Source organism: Podarcis liolepis (genome assembly GCF_965112155.1).
Source record: "Podarcis liolepis genome assembly, chromosome: 12".
Classification (NCBI taxonomy): Eukaryota; Metazoa; Chordata; class Lepidosauria; order Squamata; family Lacertidae; genus Podarcis; species Podarcis liolepis.
In genome coordinates this window covers 51,981,832-52,005,429 of record NC_139563.1, presented here as the reverse complement: position 1 = coordinate 52,005,429, position 23,598 = coordinate 51,981,832, and the positions used below count along the sequence as shown (strand labels likewise).

General features: G+C 45.7%; 2 protein-coding genes across 39 annotated transcripts in view; one reads left to right on the top strand and one right to left on the bottom strand.

The window, feature by feature from the left end:
- ARPP21 (cAMP regulated phosphoprotein 21) overlaps positions 1 to 14,655 on the top strand; it is a 249,595-nt gene extending 234,940 nt beyond the window's left edge. For all 24 annotated transcript variants that reach the window (XM_083468012.1, XM_083468009.1, XM_083468020.1 and 21 more), the window contains 2 exons: positions 11,595 to 11,746; positions 13,852 to 14,655. In XM_083468012.1, coding sequence (XP_083324138.1) covers positions 11,595 to 11,746; positions 13,852 to 14,112 — 413 coding nt within the window. In that variant the 3' untranslated portion in view covers positions 14,113 to 14,655. The remainder of the gene's footprint in view (positions 1 to 11,594; positions 11,747 to 13,851) is intronic.
- LOC310689984 (uncharacterized protein) overlaps positions 1 to 23,598 on the bottom strand; it is a 94,994-nt gene that overhangs the window by 26,027 nt on the left and 45,369 nt on the right. For 3 of the 15 annotated variants that reach the window (XR_014517736.1, XR_014517737.1, XR_014517738.1), the window contains exon 3: positions 14,903 to 14,987. The exons of the other annotated variants lie outside the window; for them this stretch is intronic. The gene's annotated coding sequence lies outside the window, so the exon portion shown is untranslated. The remainder of the gene's footprint in view (positions 1 to 14,902; positions 14,988 to 23,598) is intronic. 15 annotated transcript variants of the gene reach the window in all.

The following is a 23,598-nucleotide window of genomic DNA, read 5'->3' as shown; positions in this document are numbered from 1 at the left end:
AATGAAGCTGGGAATCAGTCCCTCCCTTCTCACCCTCATGTTCCTGTGGGGCTTGCACGGCCCAAGTCCGATGCCAGGGACAAGGACAAAAAGAATGGCAAGCCCCTGGATTCCTTTAACGGAATTCCCTTTCCGCATCATTTGGAGGGATAGGCACTTACCCCTCCAAGCACCAATTTAACCAATGCCTAACCGCCAACCTTACAAGTTGTGACGAATTGCTACGCAGTAGGCAAAAACCAAATGGCCCCAGCCAATCAGCCAGATGGCAAAATTCCTACTAGGCCCCCGCACCAAGGCGGACGACCCCATGACAGGCATAGCAAGGTCAAGCGATCAAGAAAAAACCACCCTATAAAAGGGAGGGAGGGCGGGTGATCCGGTGCAAAACGGCCAAGAGAACGTCCAACGTCTGGCCCCTGTATTTAAAGACTCTGACCCCTCCTCCAAATTGGCAACAATCAAAACTCCCCAGCAACCCAATTTTAACCACTTAAAGGCTTGGGTTCCTCACCAAATCTGCCCAGTAACGGCAGGGTGGCTTGTTCCCCCAACCGCAACACGTGCTCTCTGTTAGGGAGAACACGCTTTGTGGTTAGTAGAAAGGAGTTTTCTCAGTTGGAAGCAAGCTAACAGAAAGGTGCTCTAGTTTTGCACTGCAGCAATACACAGGTAAGCTTACATCCCCCTAGAATGATGTAGTTGCATGTTGGGTTCAGTAAGTGCAGATGAACAGAGCCCTTTTAGTGACAGTGTTACTATAAATATACCGCTGTTTAGCTGAAAACAAGTCTTGGGAGGTTGGGATTTCTAAACCAGAACTAAAGGGCATTTTAAAATCAATAGCATTAGGAGATAATATACCAACAATAATAATCTACAGAGGATACTAGTTCAAAGCTCTGCTCTTGTGCAGCTCTAGCTAAATAGAGGAATCTTTGACATAATGATTCTAAGACTATTTGCCACACTTGCTATGTTCAGTGAAACTAAGAAGAGTGCCACCAGCTTAAGAGTGTTTTGATCTTCCGCAGTTTGAGAGAATACTGATATCATTAGCACCAGAGAAAATTAGCCAAATCCTGCATTAATGGCAAGCTTCACTGCAGGGGTGTGGTATATTTTAAGATAAAGGGAATTTTCCCATTGAAGTAAACAAAGACCTTCCCAGGCTTTGTATTTTGATTGAGCAGCTCAGGAAATTGCATGTACAGTGAGGGGAGGAAAGTATTTGATCCCCTGCTAAATTTGCCTGTTTGCCCTCTGACAAAGAAATGACCAGTCCATAATTTTAATGGTAGGTTTATTGTAGCTGTGAGAGACAGAATAACAACAGGAAAACCCCCCAGAAACCCAGAAGACAAAAGTCAGAGATTGATGTGCATTGTAATGAGTTAAATAAGTATTTGATCTCTTTGCAAAAGATGACTTAGTACTTGGTGGCAAAACCCTTGTTGGCAATTACAGAGGTCAGAAGTTTCTTGTAGGTGGCTACCAGGTTTGCACACATCTCAGGAGGTATTTTGTCCCACTCCTCTTTGCAGATCCTCTCCAAGTCAGTAAGATTTTGAGGCTGATGTGTAGCTACTCAAACCTTCAGCTCCCTCCACAGATTTTCGATGGGGTTAAGGTCTGGAGACTGGCTAGGCCACTCCAAGACCTTAATGTGCTTCTTCTTGAGCCACTCTTTTGTTGCCTTGGCCATGTGTTTTGGGTCATTGTCATGCTGGAATACCCATCCTTGACCCATTTTCAATGCCCTGGCTGAGGGAAGGAGGTGCTCTCCCAAGATTTGACGATACATGGTCCCGTCCATCGTCCCTTCGATGCGGTGAAGGTGTCCCGTCCCCCTTAGCAGACAAACACCCCCAAAGCATAATATGTCCCCCTCCATGTTTGACGGTGGGGATGGTGCTCTTGGGGTCGTAGGCAGCATTCCTCCTCCTCCAAACACGGCAAATTGAGTTGATGCCAAAGAGCTTGGTTTTGGTCTCATCTGACCACAACACTTTCACCCACTTCTCCTCTGGTTCATTCAGATGTGCATTGGCAAACTGCAGACGGGCCTGTACATGTGCTGTCTTGAGCAAGGGGACCTTGCGGGCTCTGCAAAATCTCAGTCCTTCACAGCATAGTGTGTGACCAACTGTTTTCATGGTGACTATGGTCCCAGCTGCCCTGAGATCATTGACAAGTTCCCCCCGTGTAGTTCTGGGCTGCTTCATCACTGGTGGTCTGATCATTGCAACTCCACGAGATGAGATCTTGCATGGAGCCCCAGACCAAGGGAGGTTGACAATTATTTTGTGTTTCTTCCATTTGCGAATTATTGCACCAACTGTTGTCACCTTCTCACCAAGCTGCTTGGCAATAGTCTTGTAGCCCAGTCCAGCCTTGTGCAGGTCTACAATCTTGTCTCTGACATCCTTGGACAACTCTTTGGTCTTGGTCATGGTGGCTAGTTTTGAATCTGCTGGATTGATTGCTTCTGTCTACAGGTGTCTTTTGTACAGGTACTGTAACAAGCTGGGATTACAGGTAAGACCTCTTCTTTACAGCAGGTGCTTCTAATCTCAGCTCGTTACATACAGTGAAGATACCAGGTAGCCTGACATCTGGCTGGTTGATAGGGGATCAAATACTTCTTTCACTCATTATAATGCACATCAATCTCTGACTTTTGTCTTCTGGGTTTCTGGGGGCTTTCCTGTTGTTATTATGTCTCTCACAGCTACAATAAACCTACCATTAAAATTATGGACTGGTCCTTTCTTCGTCAGAGGGCAAATGGGCAAATTTAGCAGGGGATCAAATACTTCCCCCCCCCCTCACTGTATGTAGCAGTCATGGGCAGCAGGTGTTTACTTTTAAAGAAGAACTTTTGAGTAGAAAAGAAAGTAGTTGTGCCTGGTTCTTTTCATGCTGATCACTTTCCCTGTTCTATATCTCCCTGGCCTGTGTTGGTTTTCCCCTGCAAGGCTGCAAACACATGTTTCTCTTTGTAAATATGTGTCTGGAACCTTGCAGAAGAAACTAGCTGGAGAGGAGTTTTACAAATCCAAACAAAATGGAACCAAGGTATAGGTTCCAAAAAAGATCCTGATACAGTCTGTGTTCCTGGAGTAGAGAGTATTTTTTGTATCTTTGGCAATACGTGACAAACTGGAACCATCTACTTAAATACTGTGCATCTTATTTATATATCCGAAAGCTTCTGCCTCTTTTACCAGTAAGGTAAAGGTACTCCTGCCCGTCAGGGCCAGTCGTGACTGACTCTAGGGTTGCGCGCTCATCTCGCTCAAGAGGCCGGGAGCCGGCGCTGTCTGGAGACACTTCCGGGTTACGTGGCCAGCGTGACGAAGCTGCTCTGGCGAGCCAGCACCAGCGCCGCACACGGAAACGCCGTTTACCTTCCCGCTAGGAAGCGGTCCCTATTTATCTACTTGCACTTAGGGGTGCTTTCGAACTGCTAGGTGGGTAGGAGCTGGGACCGAACGACAGGAGCTCACCCTGTCGCGCAGGGATTCGAACTGCCGACCTTTCGATCAGCAAGTCCTAGGCACTATGGTTTAACCCACAGTGCCACCTGTGGTCCCTTTTACCAGTAGCAGTAGTTTAATAATAATCCTTATGTCTTTTGTAGAATTATGCTTAATGTGCATGTAGCAGGAAGAATCACTGAATTGTCTTTATACTCCCTTCAGATAATCCCCTCTATTCCAAAATAACTATATGTGACTCCTTCTTTGTCTGCTGGCTTAATCACAATATTGGAATTATTTTTCAGTGCTTCCAATGCCAATGTTGGTTTTAACATACAATTTAACAAACTGCCAGATGCAATATTTCTTCAAGCCTCCTTTTCAAAAATATGAATATTTGGATATGTGATGACGGTAGTACATACCTGGAGGTTCCTGAATCATAATCTTGGGAAATGCCAAAGATCTTTTTCAATTTTAGATATCATATTTATTCTAAAACATCTCTTCTAGTGTAGTGTGTATTGTTGTTAATGTCACTTTGTAGATATTATCTCTTTGGGACTATCAGGGCTGAAGTTCTTTGGCATTTGAGGGTGTGAAAAATGAATTCAAGATCTCTTAGTGCTGTTGCCACTCTCTACTGTAAATCTACTCTGAGGGTACATGTATATAATGTTAATGTACTAGTTTTTAAAATCTGTGCTAGGTGTTTCACAAGCCTTGTTTAATCGCGCAGTCATGACACTATTAAGTGGCTCATTATTCTTGCTTTACCATTGAACAACGGAAACTGAAAAGTAGTGGGTATCCCCAAGCCAAATAATAAATCTTTATTTTATTTTTTAAAATAATATTTATTAAAGTTTCACAAACAATAAAAAATTCAAGATTTAAACTACAAAAGTAAAAAAAATACAAGAACAAAACACATAGACAATACACAATAGAAAACAGTTAACAAAAAAAAGGGAAGGAAAAAAGAGAAAAAAGAAAAAAGCAAAACAGAAAATAGATTAATATTTTCATATCTTATACTTCATTCACTAGTTTCTTGACCTCCTCACACCTCCCATTTTGTATTCCAGTTCAGATATTAAATCCAGCAAATCCTTACCCTCTAGCATTTATCCTTTATCAATCCCTATTTACATTTTCTTAAACATCTTTTTACCAGTACCACATATTTTCAATCAAACATCATTTTAACATTCCTTAATTTTACAGTGCTTCTGCAGGTAGTCTTTAAATTTCTTCCAGTCTTCCTCCACCGACTCTTCTCCCTGGTCACGAATTCTGCCAGTCATTTCTGCCAATTCCATGTGGTCCATCACAAATAATAAATCTTTAGCCAAGCAGGAATCTCAAAGATGGCATCCACTAACACACACTGCCCTTTGTGCTGTGACTAAACACATAAAGGCTGCAATCCTGCACTACTTCCTTGGGAGTAGGCACTTTTTTGCTCTATAAGACTCACTTTTTTCCTCCTAAAAAGTAAGGGGAAATGTGTGTGCGTCTTATGGGGCGAATGCAGGCTGCGCAACTATCCCAGAAGCCAGAACAGCAAGAGGGATTGCTGCTTTCACTGCGCAGCGATCCCTCTTGCTGTTCTGGCTTCTGAGATTCAGAATATTGTTTTTCTTGTTTTCCTCCTCCAAAAACTAGGTGCGTCTTGTGGTCTGGTGCGTCTTATAGAGTGAAAAATACGGTAATTAGTAACTAAAGAAAGTTTATTTTAATCCTGCTCTTTATCCCCCAAAAAGACAAGGCTCCCAGAGCAGCTTACAAATCACAAAAGAAAGTCCTTGTCCTCTATCTTGCAATAAAATAAGACATTACACAGAAGGCAGGTGGGAAAGAATCCACATTGAAGTGGATATGTATAAGATTGCACTGTACATGGATAAATCAGACAATTAGCTGGTTAAATGTGTTTATTCAACTGTGTATATGTAGGTTATGCTTAGAGATGTCTTAGAACAGTGCTGGGGGACCTTTATTTGTTGGGAGACCACATTCCCTTCTGGGCAACAGGGTCTTAATGGTGGGTGAGACCAGAGGCAAGAGTGGGCAGGACAGTGAATGTAAATGCTACCTTTGTACAGTTAGGCTAGTTTCTCCATCATCCCACCCAGGCAAACAAGAAACACTGTCAGTTCAAGGACACATTCCAGCAGGCAAAAACACTGAGTGCAAAGCAGGTAAGGGGTGTGGCCTGTGGAGGGCATGAGGCCTAGAAACAAAGACGTAATTAAAAAGGTAAAGGGACCCCTGACCATTAGGTCCAGTCGTGACCGGCTCTTGGGTTGCAGTGCTCATCTCACTTTATTGGCCGAGAAGGTAGGACCTATTTATCTACTTGCACTTTGATTTGCTTTCAAACTGCTAGGTTGGCAGGAGCTGGGACTGAGCAACAGCACCGCAGGGATTCGAACCGCTGACCTTCTGATCGGCAAGCCCTAGGCTCTGTGGTTTAACCCACAGCCCCACCCACGTCCCTAAAGACGTAATTAGGGGAGTGCAAACTGGGCAGTTGCCCTGGGCAAGTAATTTGAGGAGTCAGTGTCTCCCCAAAAAGCTCGGACAAGGCCCTGGAACCAGCTGCTGCCAGAACGGTCTCATGGGTTGTTGGTGAGGAGGTGGAAATAAACTTGCTGCACCAGCCAAGGATAGTTCCTGTCCCCACTCTGAAAGAGGAGCTGGACCACGTTCAGCAGAACCTCTCTGGGGCAGAGAATGAGAAAGCACACTGGCAAAGCCGGGGATAGAAGGGAGGGGAGTTGTGTTCAGAACAGGTATCGCTGCTACTTTGTTCCACATTCTCTCGTGCACCTTTGCTGCTCTCCTCGCACTCATCAATCTTCACTGCAAAAGCAAGCTTTTCACTGAGCCTTCCTTCCACACACATAGGCTGCTCCTGGTAAGAAGGGCTTTTTTGTCCTCTGCACCTTTGCTTGTGTCCCACCCTCTCGCTGCTGCGATGGGGTTGTAATGCACGTGTTTGGTGCTGTGTCCTCTGGGAAGCACGCTTTACTCATGATGTAAACCCTGCAGAGCTAAAAATGGAGGGATGTATGATCACAGCTTCCTATATTCACATGCAGGTTTTATTATTCAAAGTGGAGCAATGGCAACTTTCTTCTGCCCAGGGGCAGCAGACACCATAAATACAACACTGGTGAGAGAGAGAACGGGGGCTGCATTTGACCCCCCAGGCCCAAAGTTCCCCACCCTTCTCTTAGAGAAACAACATTTACAGTGTTTTGAGCACTGAAGGCTGTGTGTATCTTGTTTTGTGTATTAAATAAATCCTAGTGAAAATGGGTTTTGCCATATGGCTACTGTCAGAAGGACCTAACATGTATATACAGTAACATGTATATACAGTGCAGTTTGGGAACATCCCAATGATGGCATCATAATCTGGATCACAGGTGCCTGGAGCAATACTCTGGCAAAAGGGGGCTAAGAAGGAGTCCCTCTGTTCATGGTGTTCATGGCCCCATGGCTTGTTCCAAGGAAGGAAAACGAGCAATATAATTGGGGATGTGTTAGGCAAGAATATAGCACATTTGTATAGAATGACTTACGCGAGGCTTGTGTGGTGGGCACTTGTAAGTGGAAGAAACCAGAGGCCCTGCAATGCTTCGGTACTTGTGGAGTATTTCTGAAGGCCATGGTGACAGATGGTACTAAAAATTGTAACTCACTCTTGACAATGGGTTATCTTTTCCTAAGCCACTTAGACTTGAGGGAGAGGGATTTTACTGTTTTGTGGCATGGACATTTATATGAATAGATTAAAAAGCCTCAGAATCTGCCCCAGGGCTAAAGTCAAAGCTAAGTCTGCTAGTCTGCAAAGGCCAGTAAAATCCTTTATCTTAAAGGAAAGCAGAATTCAGGCCTGGGATTTTGGGCTGACATTTGCCTCCAAAGCTAAATCTAGAAGAGGAAGGGGAGCCTAGCCCTTCCAACATAGACTTGTTATTTGCAAAAGGATCTAGATTGAGATAATGAAAGCAGCAAACCTATTTTAATTACACTCCTGGGTTACATGGCTGGCAGAGGTGTGCAACTGCTGTGCTTTGTCTCTTAAGCACCACAGGCTCATTAAGAAATTAAAACAGTGGTGAGCCTTTCATACAGCAACGCTCCCTCTGGGAATGCTTTAAATTTTCTGACTGTCTGCATAGTGATACGGATCATAAAAGTTCAGAGAATTACCTCAATAAGATGACAGCCTCGTCCATTTACACGGGAAATCCAATGCTCCCTTTTTCCTCGGAGGCACTCATTGAAAATCCATGCACGGCTCATTTCTCTGGCCATTTAACAATGTGTCTCATGTTTGTCCTGATTAAGGGGGGGGGGAGAGACACCCTGTCTTTGTAGCAGATATAACATGGAGGATGATATAATTGCAGTAAAGAGGCCCCAGAGCTTGCGGTAATAGGGTGGTTCATCTGATGTGTGCTGCCGTTGGAAAATAAGCCCTGTATGTATGTACTCGGGGAATAGTAAAGAGGCTTTCAAGGAGTACACTAGATGTAGTATGAAAGCTAATGAGGAACAGCAAAAAGCATGGAGGAAAACCTGTTTCATACTTCTGCGTCTTCCACTATACCCTGCCAGTTTTTCCTGAAACATATAAGTACTTTGAATAAGTTCCATCCTGCCTTTCCATTTTGCCCCGTCCTTTCCTTACCATACTTATATCTAGGCTACCTAAAAATAGGCATGCAGAACAGGGGTCGGCAACCTAAGGTCCATAGGACACAAGCAGCCCATGGAGATTGTTTATCCGGCCCACGAGCCGCCCCCGAACTGAGCCACCCACTCAGTGAATCCCCGCGCACTGTGCTAAACCAGCGCGGTGCAGGGACTCGCTTCCGTGGCACCAGAAATCGCGGACACGCGCACTCACACATGCGATCCAGCCCACAGAGAGAGATCTCTGCTGGAGTGAACCAGCCCAGGTGAGGTCAACCTTGTCAACCCCTAATGTAGAAGAACCAGTGTAGTTCCGATTGGCTAGTGCCTTACGCCTGCCTCCTAAATGGCATCAGTAATACACTTTGTGGCAAGCAAAGAACGTTCTTAAGGCTGAAACTGGTGGAGGACTGTCCTAGTTCCAACTTCATCTTTCTTCTATACTCAGCCCAGTGTAGTGGTGAACCTTGGTGTCAGAGGCTGCCTCAGGTCTCAGCTCACAGAAGACCAACGCCAAGCTCTTCTTATATACAAGGATGTTTATTGCAGTTCATTATTGGTTCCACAACCGAGGCGCGCATCCCCGCGTCTCTAACGTCAGACATTTGAAGTCCCCTCTGACTCGCTCCCGCCTCTACACCAACTTAAGAGGCTTGTGCTAGACCACCTCTTCCTGTCTTTCCTTTTCCGCAGGGTCTTTCTGCCCCCCTGGGTTCCTGCCCTCCTGCTCTCTCCTGAAGCGGATTCCTCAGATGCCTGTTCCCCCCCTCCTTCGTGCTTTGGGGCTAGGCTCCTCCTCCGGGCTTTCTCCATTTCCGCGCGCCTCCACATTTGAACTTGGCGCGCGCTCGCTACCCCTGACCTTCCTTTTGACACCTACACTACTCCCTGTACTACTCTCCGCCTCTTCCGGCAGGACGTCCTGCCCCGATCTCCTTCCCCTGTCTCTTTCCTGCTCCGCTCCGTGTGTCACACTGGGAACCCCCCTCTCTTCCCTTCGTTCCTGCTGGGAAGCCGGCCCCGATCTCCCACTCCCGCTCGGGGTTTCCCTGCTCCTGGCAGGTCCCCCCTGTGACCCCCCTTGTCCTGACTAGGGGCGCCCCCTCCTGAGAATCCTCCGATTCACTTGAGAGACTCATGGAAGATCTCAAGTCATTGTCATCCTCTTCCTCACTGTCCTGGGATTCTTCCTCGTCGCTCTCCGTCTCCTCCCTCACCTGTGCCTCTGTCTCTGAACCCCTGACACTTGGGGTCTCACACTTCAGCGGCGCCCTGTGGAGTGCCAAAATTCAGGGCCCCTCGCCTTCCATTCTACATCATAGTTGCAGCATAGTTAGTTTGGCTTAGTGTTACATCCCAACGTGGTCATAGTGACACTGAAACAAATTATGTGCACAGATGTTTAGAATGGATATGTACCAAGCTGGAATGTATCTACAGGCTAGTGGTGTGCGGGCAGTAGACTTAGTCCCCTAAATGTCCCTGGTAAATTAGAGTATTAAAGCCTGTCACCTCCAAAGCCCAAGAAGCTTCTGCCCGACTTAGGAAGGGAAGCATGATGTTCATGTGTGTGTCGCCCCCTCCCCCCATTGCCCTCGCAAGCTGGGGCCTCTGGCCCTAACTATTCCCCTATGAAAAAATTCACTGCACACCACTGCAGAAGACCATCTTAAATCAGGATCTTCTTTACACCATCCCATATGCTCTCATATAATCCAATCACACATTACCCTCCAGTGTGGTGTAGTGGTTAAGAGCAGTAGTCTCGTAATCTGGTGAACTGGGTTCGCATCTCTGCTCTTCCACATGCAGCTGCTGGGTGACCTTGGGCCAGTCACACTTCTTTGAAGTCTCTCAGCCCCACTCAACTCACAGAGTGTTTGTTGTGGGGAAGGAAGAGAAAGGAGAATGTTAGCCGCTTTGAGACTCCTTAAAGGGAGTGAAAGGTGGGATATCAAATCCAAACTCTTCTTCTTCTTCTCCATACATAAGAAAACACCAACACCCATGTTACCGTACGTCACAAGCGAAACATTGTGATGACATTAAACATTACAACTGAATAAAATAGATAATTATTCCCAAAATATGATGCGGGGACATGGTTTAGTTCCAAGAAAGGTATCCCATTGTATTGTTTAAATACAGGAGCGCTGTGGAAGTATGCACATGAATGAGAGGTGGGAAGATTATTTAAATCTGGATACTGCCATCTTCTAAAATAGGTAGCCAGAGAACCAGGGACAGCTTTTTCACATAAGCACTGCTATCATTTAATATGTGATGGTCTCTCTCTCAGTCTCTTTTTGTTTTCAATTATGCATAGTGCCATTCTATCAACTTTGTGGTGGCGCTCAGAGAAAAAGCTCACTTCAGGCAAATAAGAGTTTCTTCAGCAAGCAAATAGTGTGCTATTTCCATGTGAAAGTATATGAGTGTCATGGCGGCCCAATTTCTATTCATGAGTAGTTTGTTGTTCAATATACCTCACGACTCGGCGATCATCTGCTAGGCATCTCTCCATTGTGCAAGGAAATAGAAAGCAAACAAAATCACTGCAAATGTCACTCCACCAAGAGCTAATAACTTTTCTCTGAAGACTTGTGTATGTACAGCACATCCGGCTGGGAGTACTGGATTGCCTCATATTAAAAAATATATCTCTGATTGATATTGTAAGGTCACTTCCCCCCACCCCAAAGTAACCTCACCCTGATTGACAATTCAATTGAAAAGTCTGCATATAGACCAGAAGTGTCACTTCAACTGTTGTTTTTCTGCCTAATCATTTTCCTTATCTGCCTCATTCTTTCTCTTGGTGATTTTCGTTTTTAAAAATGCACATCTCAAACAAGGAATATTCAAGAAAACACAAAATACACTACAAATAATAAGACACTATAATGCACAAAGATGAAATCCAAAGCCTAAAATTATGACCCAGATATATTTTTCTAAGTGAGTAACTACATCTCCTGTCCTGAAGGAATCCCTGCTTCCACTTAATATGCCTAGGAGAAACTTACATTTATCAGTCTTCCACAAGAAATAAAGGAACCCCATAGAGCAAGCATGGCCAAACTTGGCCCTCCAGATGTTTTGGGACTACAAACCCCATCATTCTTTGCCACTGATCCTGTCAGCTAGGGATGATGGGAGTTGTGTTCCCAAAACATCTGGAGGGCCAAGTTTGGCCATGCCTGCAATACAGCAAAGACTGTACGCTTGCTGTTGAGTTATCTTTGGCTGATGGCTATTTTCTCCCCCTTTAATAGATTTCTTTTCCCCTGACATTGCAGGACCTGGGAAAGAAGTATGAGCCTATTTTGCAAACTAGGTTCGCCTTTCCCGAAGTGCAACTCTCATCTGAAGCTATGTACTGTCGTTTCTGTCTTTCAGGTTACCAGTCTGTCTTACCTAATCAACAACAAGGGTTCCAAGGACTCATGGGAATGCAACAGCCTCCCCAAAGTCAGAACCTAATGAATAATCAACAGGGAAATCAGGTGCAAGGCATGATGGTCCAATACCCCACCATGTCGTCGTATCAGGTACAAAGCATCTATATTGAATGTCTTCATTTTGGGCATGTGGATTGCTAAAATAAAGGCTACTACCATTCCATAAGAAGTCCATATGTGTCCCTACATAAAATTATTTGAAGCTGAAAATTTGGGAGTAAAAATCACCACCACCGTACAATTCCTTCAAGTAATAAATTGGAAATCCAATTGATCTGTATAATTTTTTTCTGTTGTTACAAGAGGAAATAACAGCAAAATTGACACAAAATATACACATAAAAACATGCTATTACAAATATTGAAATATGCTTAATAAAATTATTGTAGTACAGAACAAGAACTGTGTTTCTAAATAGTTTCGCATTTCCAACTCAACTTAGTTCATTTAACTTAACCGAATATTATCTTTTCTGAAAGTGGGAAAGCAGCAAAATACCTGCCCTTTCCCCCTTGTTTAAAGCTCTGGTTTAGAGCCCAATGAATCTAATTGTAATTTTTCAAATGATGTGTAAAAAGTATTTGTTATTTGACTGGCGGCTTTAATACCAACATTTGAGGGCCATTTATCTTATCAGCCCTATTTCAAGCCATTCTGTCAACGCCACATTTCCATTCTGCATTTTGACTGGGAGCTACAAAAGTTCATTCCATCAGATAAAACACCTTTCTTGCCCTTGTGCCACATTTGAGATACAGAACCACCAGCGCCGCCTCCTTTCATTTTTCATTGTATGGTGGGGGAAAAGAGCCCTGCTGTGAATAATGTCAATCTACACAAGCAGTAAAAAGACAAGGGCGTCGGGTAATGAAGGTTAGGCATCCTCCATTTAGGATCTGATATTTTTTATCATTTAAATGTCAGAAGAAGTCAGAACATGATTTAATTCTCTGGGCTCCGCATGTTTCCTGGACCCCTCTCAAGTTCAAAATAACGGAGACTGAGGTATTGAAAAGTAATTTGTTGATTCTGCATTTGAGAACTGCACCAAAACATAGCTCTGTGCTATTCTGCTTCTACAGCTTTGCTTTTGTGTCACACTGCCAACAAAATAGCATCACCTGGTCAAGCAACATTCCACCTCCCCAGACATTTGTTTTGGAAGTCAGAGGTGGGAAATATTACACAATCTGAAAAGTAGAGCCTAAATGGTTCATTTGCGTCTATGCTAAACACTCAGTAGGGGGAGGATCTTGTTTCCTGATCTCCTAAACAATAAAATTCAAGACAAATCCATAAGTGTAGAACCATCACCTGTGTGACTCTTTCCCATCCAGTGAGAGAACTGCACCAATTCCATTTAGAACACTCTACCAGTTCACTAGGGTAGCGCTGTGGGTTAAACCACAGAGCCTAGGACTTGCTGATCAGAAGGTCGGCGGTTCGAATCCCCGTGACGGGGTGAGCTCCTGTTGCTCAGTCCCTGCTCCTGCCAACCTAGCAGTTCGAAAGCACGTCAAAGTGCAAGTAGATAAATAGGTATCGCTCCAGCGGGAAGGTAAAAGGTGTTTCCGTGCGCTGCTCTGGTTCGCCAGAAGCGGCTTAGTCATGCTGGCCACATGACCCAGAAGCTGTACGCCGGCTCCCTCGGCCAATAAAGCAAGATGAGTGCCGCAACCCCAGAGTCGGCCATGACTAGACCTAATGGTCAGGGGTCCCTTTACCAGTTCACTAAACTGATGTCTAGTCCAGTATTCTGATTTTAAAGCCATATTCTAAATGAATGAAAGTCTTTTCCACTTCAGTGGGGCTATTCCAGAACTAATTAGTTCTGGAATGAACTCTTATGCAAAGAGAACTGAGTTATTACATCTATACATACTGGACTACATTTTAATCAGCTCAGCTCAGCACTGTATATCAATACACGTTCAATTTCCCGTCTCTTCTGCTTCCTTCTCCCTACCTGTCAGCCCAAGCATACGGGAAACAATATGTGCACTTCTTAAATTCTTCAGCTAATGGTGAACTAGCGTGCGCACCAGTCTAAAGACCGGGCATTTCATAGAACTGGAACAGTCATGAGTCAAAGGTGGAGACCAATTATGAAAGAAAACAAGACAGAAGGAAAGAAAGCTTGTTAGGAATTTTAGAGATGAGTATGAAGACCCTAAATTTGCTTCTTGTCTTTTAGGTGCCAATGACCCAGGGTTCTCAAGGACTGCCACAACAGTCGTATCAACAGCCACTCATGCTACCTAATCAATCAGGTCAAGGAACACTTACAGCCACTGGAATGCCTGTTTACTGTAATGTCATACCTCCTTCCCCACAGAATAATCTCCGATTGATTGCACAACACTGTCCTTCTAATAATGTTCCACCAGTTATCTCTGCCAACTGCAGGACAAACTGTGCGAATATTAACAATGCTGGATGGCAAGTCAAGTACTGAAACTGTGAATCCTTAGTACCAATATATAAAAGGTAGCTGGTTTTTTTGTTTTGTTTTTTTAATGACAACTATCTCATGGCCTTCAAACGAAATGAGGAACACAACAAGAGTTATCAGTTGAGGGCATAGAGTCAGTGCTGCTGGAAATATGTAAAAACAACAACAAAATGTAATAAGTTGTTCTCGCTGGTTAATGGTGCATATTTTTGTCATGTCTGCTAGGTCTGCCTTTATAGCTTAGCTAGTGACATGAAATCATTGAGGTAAGATTTTTTCCTACCACTGAACACCACTGTGTAGATTATAATATCCCTAATTCAGATTAGTTTTGTACTTTGTGTTGAGTTTGTGAAGCGAAAAGTATTTAAAAAAATATAATAAAACCACATTGTACCAAAGTTGTAATGGACATTTAAAAAAAAAAAAGCTGAATGGAAGGAATAATTTATATACACTATAGAGTTTTTTATGGATATCTACTGTATTGTAGTGTTAAATCACAATAAAGCTACTTGACCTCATGAAGAAAGGTCAGCTTTCTACTATCTGCTTGACTATTTATTTCATGCCTTTTCACTTAGGCTTCTTGACTAACTAGAAATGTGAAATATAGCTATCAGTAAAACACCTTGCTATTCTTTTGCTGATAAAACTACATTGATATGAGATTCAAAGGCAAATACAAATTCCTTTGTATTTTGAAACAAATGTACAGATCTTGCCAGTATTGCTTCTCATGTTGATTTTGAGAGAGACACACTTTGGGGATTTTGGGGAGAGATGCCTTTACCTGAAGAACTGATGAAATCTCATGCACAGGAGAAAAGTTTCTCAGTATTCTGCTTCTACTTCCCTTCCAGTCACGTCTAACAGTTCTGAGATATATCATATATCAATATGTTAGAAACCTCGTCGTCACACAAATCAGATTAGGCGGTAAAAGCTGTGCCTCAGTTTTATGCTGCAGGCAGGAAGGGTCCAAGTGAATGAATTTCCTCTACAGTGGTGCCCCGCAAGACGAATGCCTCGCAAGACGGAAAACCCGCAAGACGAAAGGGTTTTCTGTTTTGGAGGCGCTTCGCAAGACGAATTTCCCTATGGGCTTGCTTTGCAAGACGAAAGCCCATAGGGAAATCTCCGGGGACCTGTTTTAAATTGCTGGCGGTCGGGAGCAAAGACTTTCGCCCACAGCCGGCCTTCAGAAGAGGTCCTGGACCTCTTCTGAAGGCCGGCGGGGGGCAAAAGTCTTTGCTCCCCCCCGCCTGCCTTCCCGGGACAGCGGAGACTTCTCCGCTGCCCCGGGCGATCTTAAAATGCTGGCGGGCGGGAGCGAAGCGTTCGCTGCCGACCCCCAGCATTTTAAAATCTCCCCGGGACAGCAGAGGCTTTTCTCCCGCCCGCCAGCATTTTAAAATCGCCCCGGGACAACAGGGGCTTTTAAAATGCTGGCGGTCAGCAGCAAAGCCCTCCTGTCCCCGGAGCTTGCGGGGCGGGAGGTGGGAAGAAGGGCTTTTCTTCCCACCGCCAGCCTTCAGAACTGCCTTCTGAAGGCTGGCAGTGGGAAGAAAAGCCCTTGTTTCCCCCCCCCCCAGCCTTCAGAAGAGGTCGGGGGACAGACTGTCCCCGGACCTGGTCTGAAGGCGGTTTCCCTAGGAACGCATTAATTGATTTTCAATGCATTCCTATGGGAAACCGTGCTTCGCAAGACGAAAAACTCGCAAGAAGAAAAAACTTGCGGAACGAATTAATTTCGTCTTGCGAGGCACCGCTGTATTTAAAAAGTCGGTGGGTGAGAGAAGGCAAGGTTATAATGATACCCTGAAATCACAGTTGAGAATTGGGGGTTCTCCATTCACACAGAGCAAGTATGAGATCCAGTATCCCTGCTTGACATTTCACATGAACAGGCCAAATACCCAGAACCTGCTCCATAATCTTCTTCAACATACATGGATTCCTCGGCAAACTGTACATTCAGGGTCCTCTGGAAGTAGAAAGTCTACAAACCACTGTGCTGTCTGATAGAAAACCTAATCCTATTGTGAGTGATACTTGTTTCTATCGATGGGGGTGTGGGAAGAGGGACACTTGCTATGTCACCATGACAATTCAAGTGCCAAACCAGAGCAAGGACTGTACTCCTGCCAAAGTAAACAGCACCACAGGGGGCGGGAAGAGAGAATGTGGTTGCAACTACACATATTCCTTCTGCAAAGTCACATTGTCTGCCTCAACTCTCAAGCAAAGAGGTACACTACTTTGAAAGAAAAAGAGCTATTGAGATTACTTCACAAACACACCATTTTGTAAAAGGATATGTGATTGGGGAGGTGTTCGTTAAAGCTAAAGTAAGAAGTTTGGGGTTTGGATAGGGGCAAGTCCCGACTAGTTCCCTACTCAGTCATGAAACTCTGCGGCTTGGCCTTTGGCATAGGGTTTCCATGAAGGTGAGAATGTATATATGCGTTCTCTGAAGTCGGCCCCATTGAATTTATTGTAGGTTATTCCCAGGTATACCCAGGGGGTATACAGGGCCAGCCCAATACGTTCTCCTGCTTGAGACAGAATTACAAAAGGCACTTTCCACCCCAAATAAAGCTGGCTAGTTTGGCACCTCATAAAATCTCATGCTGCATCTGCCCCAGCAGCAACAAACATGTCTCTCCCATATTGGTCTCTATAGCCACTGCTACCAAACTTTGCAACAGTTTGACTTCATCCTCCGTAGGCACACTCCTGCAATGCCTCCCGATATAGATGAATGCCAAGAACAACAACATACAGTCGTACTTTGGGTTAAGAACTTAATTTGTTCTGGAGGTCTGTTCTTAACCTGAAACTGTTCTTAACCTGAAGCACCACTTTAGCTAATGGGGCCTCCTGCTGCTGCCGTGCCGCCGGAGCCCGATTTCTGTTCTCATCCTGAAGCAAAGTTCTTAACCTGAAGCACTATTTCTGGGTTAGCGGAGTCTGCAACCTGAAGCGTATGTAACCTGAAGCGTATGTAACCTGAGGTATCACTGTACCCTTCAACATTCCTCAGCTGAAAACAGGTGTCATGAGCGAGGAATCAGCTTCACCTGCTGAGCAGCAGCCTGAAGGAGCAGACGGCAGAGAGACTCCCCCTGCTACTCCCTCAGCCTTCTTGCTCCTGATGTGAAGCAGCTGGTTCCAGTTTTCTTAAGCCTCAGTCAGTTGCTGGAAACAACATTTGTCGTTCCTGGCCAGACTGTGCTGCTCATGACCTTGGACTCTCGGCTTTCTTGACCCCTGGACTGTCTGACTATGTGAACCGAGATATTCCTCACCTTGGGACTGGACTCAACCTTCCATACAGACTCTGCCTCCAGGCAAGTAACCCCCCCCCCAAAAAAAAAACCTTGGCTGGTTGCGCACCCGTGAGGGTGATGAATTGAAGACAGTGTTTAGGACACAATATGGGCACTTTGAGTACACTGGAATGCCCTTCGGCTTGACCAATGCGCCCACAGGCTGACCCACAGTCTTCGGTTCTCTTCTCCTGTGGGTACTACTCCTGAAAACTTCAACTAGTAGAGCGGAATTATGGCATTTGGGACAAAAAACAATTGGCTATTAACGTGGCCTTTGAGACATGGCGTCATTTGTTGCAAGGGACCCATTATCCAGCTGAAGTTCAGACGGACCCTGGGAACCTAGAACATCTCCAGTCAGCCAAGTACCTGAGTCACCACCAGATCCACTAGTCCCAGTTCTTCCTCTTCGATTTTAATGTCACCTATATTTCCAGAAGCTAGAAACAGCGAAGCTGGAGTATGAGCGGTCTGATGATGCATTACATACGGCCACAATCTTGCCTCCTGCCATCTTTGCTATGGGCCAGGTTCATGGAAACTTTCTGTGGGAGCTGCGGGAGGAGCAACAGCAGGACGTCTATGTGCAGCACCAGTGGCAAGAATTGTCTGACCGGACTGGACACACGCCTCACTATTGGACGGCGCACCAGGACCTGTTGCAGTTTTGGAACCGTTATGTGCTTCCTGGTCCACTGTGGGGAATGTTTTGCGGTTATGCCATGACAGTCTTCCGGCAGGGTACTTCAGATGCTTCAAAACTCTTCTTTTGGTGGCCTCATCTTTGGGTTGAGGTGGAGCAATATGTGGCCTTCTGCCCTGTCTGTCAGGCTAAAGACATCCCTGGCAAACCAGCAGGACATCTTCTACCTAAACGGCCCTGGTAGACCATTTCCCTGGACTTTATCATGGACTTGCCTCAATCTCAAGGTGTGACTACCATTTTGGTAGTGGTGGATACCTTGACCAAGATGGTGCATTTTGTCCCTAGCACTTGCCTCCCCTTGACCCAAGAAACTGCCGACCTATTCTTGAGGGAGGTGTTTCACTTGCACGGCCTGCCGCAGCGTTGCGTGTCCGATAGAGGACCACAATTAACACTGCACTTTTGGTGGGTCCTTCTGAAGGGTTGGGGGATGCAGCTCCATCTCTCCTCTGCCTACAACCCTCAATCGGATGGGCAAACAGAGCACATAAATGAGATCCTGGAACAGTATCTGCAGTGCTTTGTCAACTTCCATCAGGACAACTGGATCTCGCTCCTGGTGGCTGAATTCTCTTGTAACAATGCTCTCCACACTTTGACATTCCTGTCCCCGTTCTTTGCCAACTATGGGTTCCACCCCTGCTTCTTCTCCCTGCCATCATCTCCTTCCACACTTCGGTGGCAGATCAGATTTTGCAGGAGCTGCGGGCCATTCACCAGGTTCTTTGCGAGCAGTTCCAACAGGCAATGGATGATTACAAGCATTTCACTGACCAACATCAGCAGGCTGGGGGGGGGGCTGGCTTGGTCTGGCTCTCCACCCAGCATCTGCCCATCCTTCATGGAAACTGGGGCCCCGGTTCCTCGGTCCCTTTCCTGTGGAGGTTGTGATCAACCAGATGGTCTACCCGGACAAGCTCCCAGCTTCCTACAAGGTACATTTGGTTTTCCATCCACCACGCCTTGCTCATCCCTATGGCCCCTGCCACTATGCACCAACCGGATGCTCCCTCTCCGTGGCCCATCCTGGTGGAAGGGTAACCAGAATTTGAAGAGGCACAAATTTTGACTCCCGTCAATGGCGACAGTGCTTCCAGTATTTGGAAGACTCAAAGGGCTATGGCCCTGAGGAACACTCATGGGAAGATGCCTTGCATGTCCCCAGTTGGTCCAGCAGTTCCACCATTGGTAACCCCATAAGCTGGCACCCAGCCTTGGGGTGGGGGATAGTGTCATGGGCCACGAATCAGCTTCACTTGCTGAGCAGCAGCCTGAAGGAATCAGAGGCAGGGTGACTCCCCCTGCTACTGAACAGCCTTTTTGCTCCTGATGTGAAGCAGCTGCATCCAGCTTTCATAAGCAGGGTTTCCAGCCTCAGTCAGTTGCTGGATACAACGTTTGTCATTCCTGGCCAGACCTTGCTGCTTTTTGCTTCTCGTGACCTTGGACTCTCAGCTTTCTGACCCTCTTTACCCCACATCACCACCACCCCGAGCATTTCCTATCAGAAAAAGGGTGAGTGGCACCACCACACCAACAGGACAGAGCGCACACACCCTCCACTGTCCAGAGAAAACCCCTTAATCCCAATTTTATTTTATTCTTTGGTAAAATTACAAAAAGAGAAGCGCACACAAATTTTAGAAAGAGGGAAGATTAGACGCAAATGCACAATTATTATTTTTAATTGCGCTCTGCGCGCCCTTTCTTCCTGCCTTGGACCTCAGTGGCAGCAGCCTTTCCCCCTCCTCACCCAATCTCCAGCAACTGTGATGAGCTGCCCAAGGGAGGCAGCCAGCAGCAGTGGCCATGGAGAGGCAACAGGATGCTCACAGCCACAGCAGTCGTCTCTCAGGACAAGTGCCGCCTCATCCTCCCCCCTGAGCTCGACGGCAGCAACACTGGCAGGGGAAATAGGGACATTCCATGATCAAATCCGAAGCCAGAATGACTTTTGTAATTCCAGAACTGTCCCTGGAAAATCAGGACACTTGGAGGGTGTGGCGATGACACAGAGTCCCCGGACGTTTCACCGTCTATTGATCTCTGTGCCACCACTTTATTTCTCGCTGCCACCATCCAGGCCCTACCTGGTACAATACTGAGTCCAGTCAGGGTTAAATTGGAACATAAACTTCTGTTTATTTATTGCAGTTTAACAAGCGTGTCATAAACGGTATCAGTCCATTACAATCATGGGGTGCCTATCCAGACCTATAACTTCCGCTACCTGCTCTCACTCACTAAACCACCTCTCAGATATTTACTTGTCTTCCTAGCCCCTAACTGTTCCTGACTCAGCTTATTTCGCTACACTAACTCAACCTACCCACAAACTCTATCCTAATCCACTCCCACTCCAACCAACCACCCAACTCCCAACGAACTCCTCCTTTTGCCCCTCCCAGAGCTGGTTTTATAGTCCCTCTGACTCCACCCCCTGGGTCCTGATTGGGTAACTTGTTTAACTATTCCACCTCCAGCACTCTCATATGTTAATGTCACAGAGGGTATGCAACAAATCCCAGTAGTCTCCCTCCCAGCACTTTCAGGAAACGCTTCTTTGTTAGGAGTGTGCCTAGAAGGGGTGCTTAACATTTTCTCCACCCACCAATTCTTAGCCCTAAATTGCTCTGTGCTACACACACACATACACACAGCTTCAAACACATACATTTGAAACTGCTAGGGAGGAGCTGCTTGAGGGTGGAGGAACTAGGAGCACAGAAACAATATACAGTGGTGCCCCGCAAAACGAATGCCTCGCAAGACGGAAAACTCGCTAGACGAAAGAGTTTTCCGTTTTGAAGGTGCTTCGCAAAACGAATCTCCTATGGGCTTGCTTCGCAAGACGAAAATGTCTTGCGAGTTCCTGCGGGGGTTTTTTCCTTCCCCCCCTTTTTCTAAGCCGCTAAGCCGCTTATCAGCTGATCTGATAAGCCGATAAGCTGCTAAAAGCCGCTAATAGCGCTAATCCGTCAATGGGCTTGCTTCGCAAGACAAAAAAACCGCTAGACGAAGAGAATCACAGAACGGATTCTTTTCGTCTTGCGAGGCACCACTGTACAGGAAAATGATTAAGCCTAGACATCCCTCCCCTGCTGCAAATATCCTCCTTCCAGTTTTGTGTGTGTAAAAAAGGCTCCCCAGGCTCCCATTACACATGTTTGCATGTACTGTGTAGTTTGGGCCTAATTAGAAAGCAGCCTGGTATTTTCCTCATATTTCCACACAAGGAGATTATTACTCAGTGCTCTCCTTTCTTACTTAATTTTTTTGCAGAACACATACGAAACTTTAATCAAGGATTGTTAACTAATTTTCACAGCTATGCCTATGTCTGTTCAGTCTCTAAGGGCCAAACCTATTTTTATGTTGGACCAAGTATCAAATTGCACTTGCTGAGAAGAGGTGGAGGGGAATGGAGGAAGAGAGAGAGAATCTCTTGGGAGCTTAAAAAAATGGAGGTGGAAATGACCCCTTTAAAACTGCAAAGCCAGCATAAAACCCTCTACTCCAGGCAATAAAAGGGCAATAAAAGCTAAGGGCAATGCAATAACAAAGTGAAACACTTTACAAAGTATAAATAATCCACACTGAACTGTACTAAAGAAGTCTCCGGAGACCCACTTAAAAAAGACCCTCTCTGTTCTGGTTCTTCCCCTCAGGATATTTGGCATGGTCAAAAGTCACCAAAAATTGTATCATTGCTTCTTTGCTTTGCTTTTTTTAAATGCAGAATGAATTGCAACAGCCATAAAACAGGCAGAACTTGCTACTTTGGCTTGCAGTATTTCCATGGTGGCAGTCTCGTGGGAGAGATTTGAGTAAGCGACATAGGCAATTTGAAAACCTATTGACTCACATTTTCATTAGGCTTATCCAGTTTGAGAGGGCAGAGGTTGCTTTTGATATTTTCTCACTCTTGTTGATCTAACTACATGTAATCATTTTCCCAGAGCTCCTGTTTGTTTGTTTGTTTGTTTGTTTGTTTGTTTGTTTCTGGTTTCTGATTTGATCCCGGAATATCCCACTGTTCCTTAGGACATCCCTACTTTCATTGGAGAAATGTTGAAGGGTATGGAGTTTTCTGATCCCCAATCAGTCAGAAAGCAATCCTGTATAGGGAAGTTGTTGAGGTTTTTTAATGTTTAATGTTTTATTATGTTTTTATATATGTTGGAAGCTGCCTAGAGCAGCTGGGGCAACCAGTAAGATGTGTGGGGTATAAATAGTAAAATTATCATTGTAGAATGAGGACGTGCCTATTTTCATCCGAGAAATGTTGGCGGGTATGTGACTGATGAAGGAAGGGAAGACCTCTGAGGGTGGAAGGCTGGGAAGAAATGGAAATGGCCAGGTGAAAGCTGGGAGGGTCCACGCCCTTTTGTGTGAGAATAGGGTTAAGATCTACCCCTGATAGAGGGCTCTTTAATGTATTTTATTTTTCTCTGTCTGTCTTTTCCCTCCTATTTTCTTTCTTCGTTCTCTTCCTCCCTCTCTCTCTCATTTTTTTCTTCTCTGCTTTTATCTAGTTTAGTTTAGTTTTTATTCTATTGTATGTTGAAAACTTTCAATAAAATCTCAGACTCCCCAAGTGTCCCTCTTTTCCAGGGACAGTCCCAGATTTACAGACGCTGTCCTGGTTTCTGATTTGATCCCATAATGTTCTGCTTTTCCTTAGGATGTCCCTATTTTCATCAGAGAAATGTTGGAGGGTATGGCAGAATGTCCCTATTTTCATTGCTCATAGAGTTACCGTATTTTTCACCCTATAGGACGCACTTTTTCCCCTCCAAAAATGAAGGGGAAATCTGGGTGCGTCCTATGGGGCGAATGCAGGCTTTTGCTGAAGCTTGGAGAGCGAGAGGGGTCAGTGCGGACCGACCCCTCTCGCCCTCCAGGCTTCAGGAAGACATCCGCAGCCTAGGCAGCCCTGTGGGAGGCCCCGCAGGGCTGTCTAGACTGCAGATAGCAGCCTGCCGCCCAGCGTGAGGGGCGCCCTGAAGCAGAGCGCCCCCTGTGCCCAGCAGACATCCGCAGCGTGGGGAGCCTTGCAGGAGTTCCCCGCAAGGCTCCCCACACTGCGGATAGCAGCCTGCTGCCCGGCGGGCGGGGCGCCCTGAAGCAGAGCGCCCCCCGCGCCAGGCAGACATGGGCCAGCCCCACGAGCTCGGGGGACGGCAGGGAGGCGCAGCGCCGCCATCCCGCTGTTCCTCAACCTGGTTCGGTTTCCCCGACCTGCTTTTGGGGGGGAAATAAAGGGGGGAATTTCCTTTATTTCCCCCCCCCAAAAAAAACTAGGTGCATCCTATGGGACGGACCGTCCTATGGGATGAAAAATATGGTACATGACTCCTTAGCCAAGGAGATGAGTAACTATACAACCTTTAGAAGACATCTGAAGGCAGCCCTGTAGTGGGAAGGTTTTTTAATGTTAAATGTTTG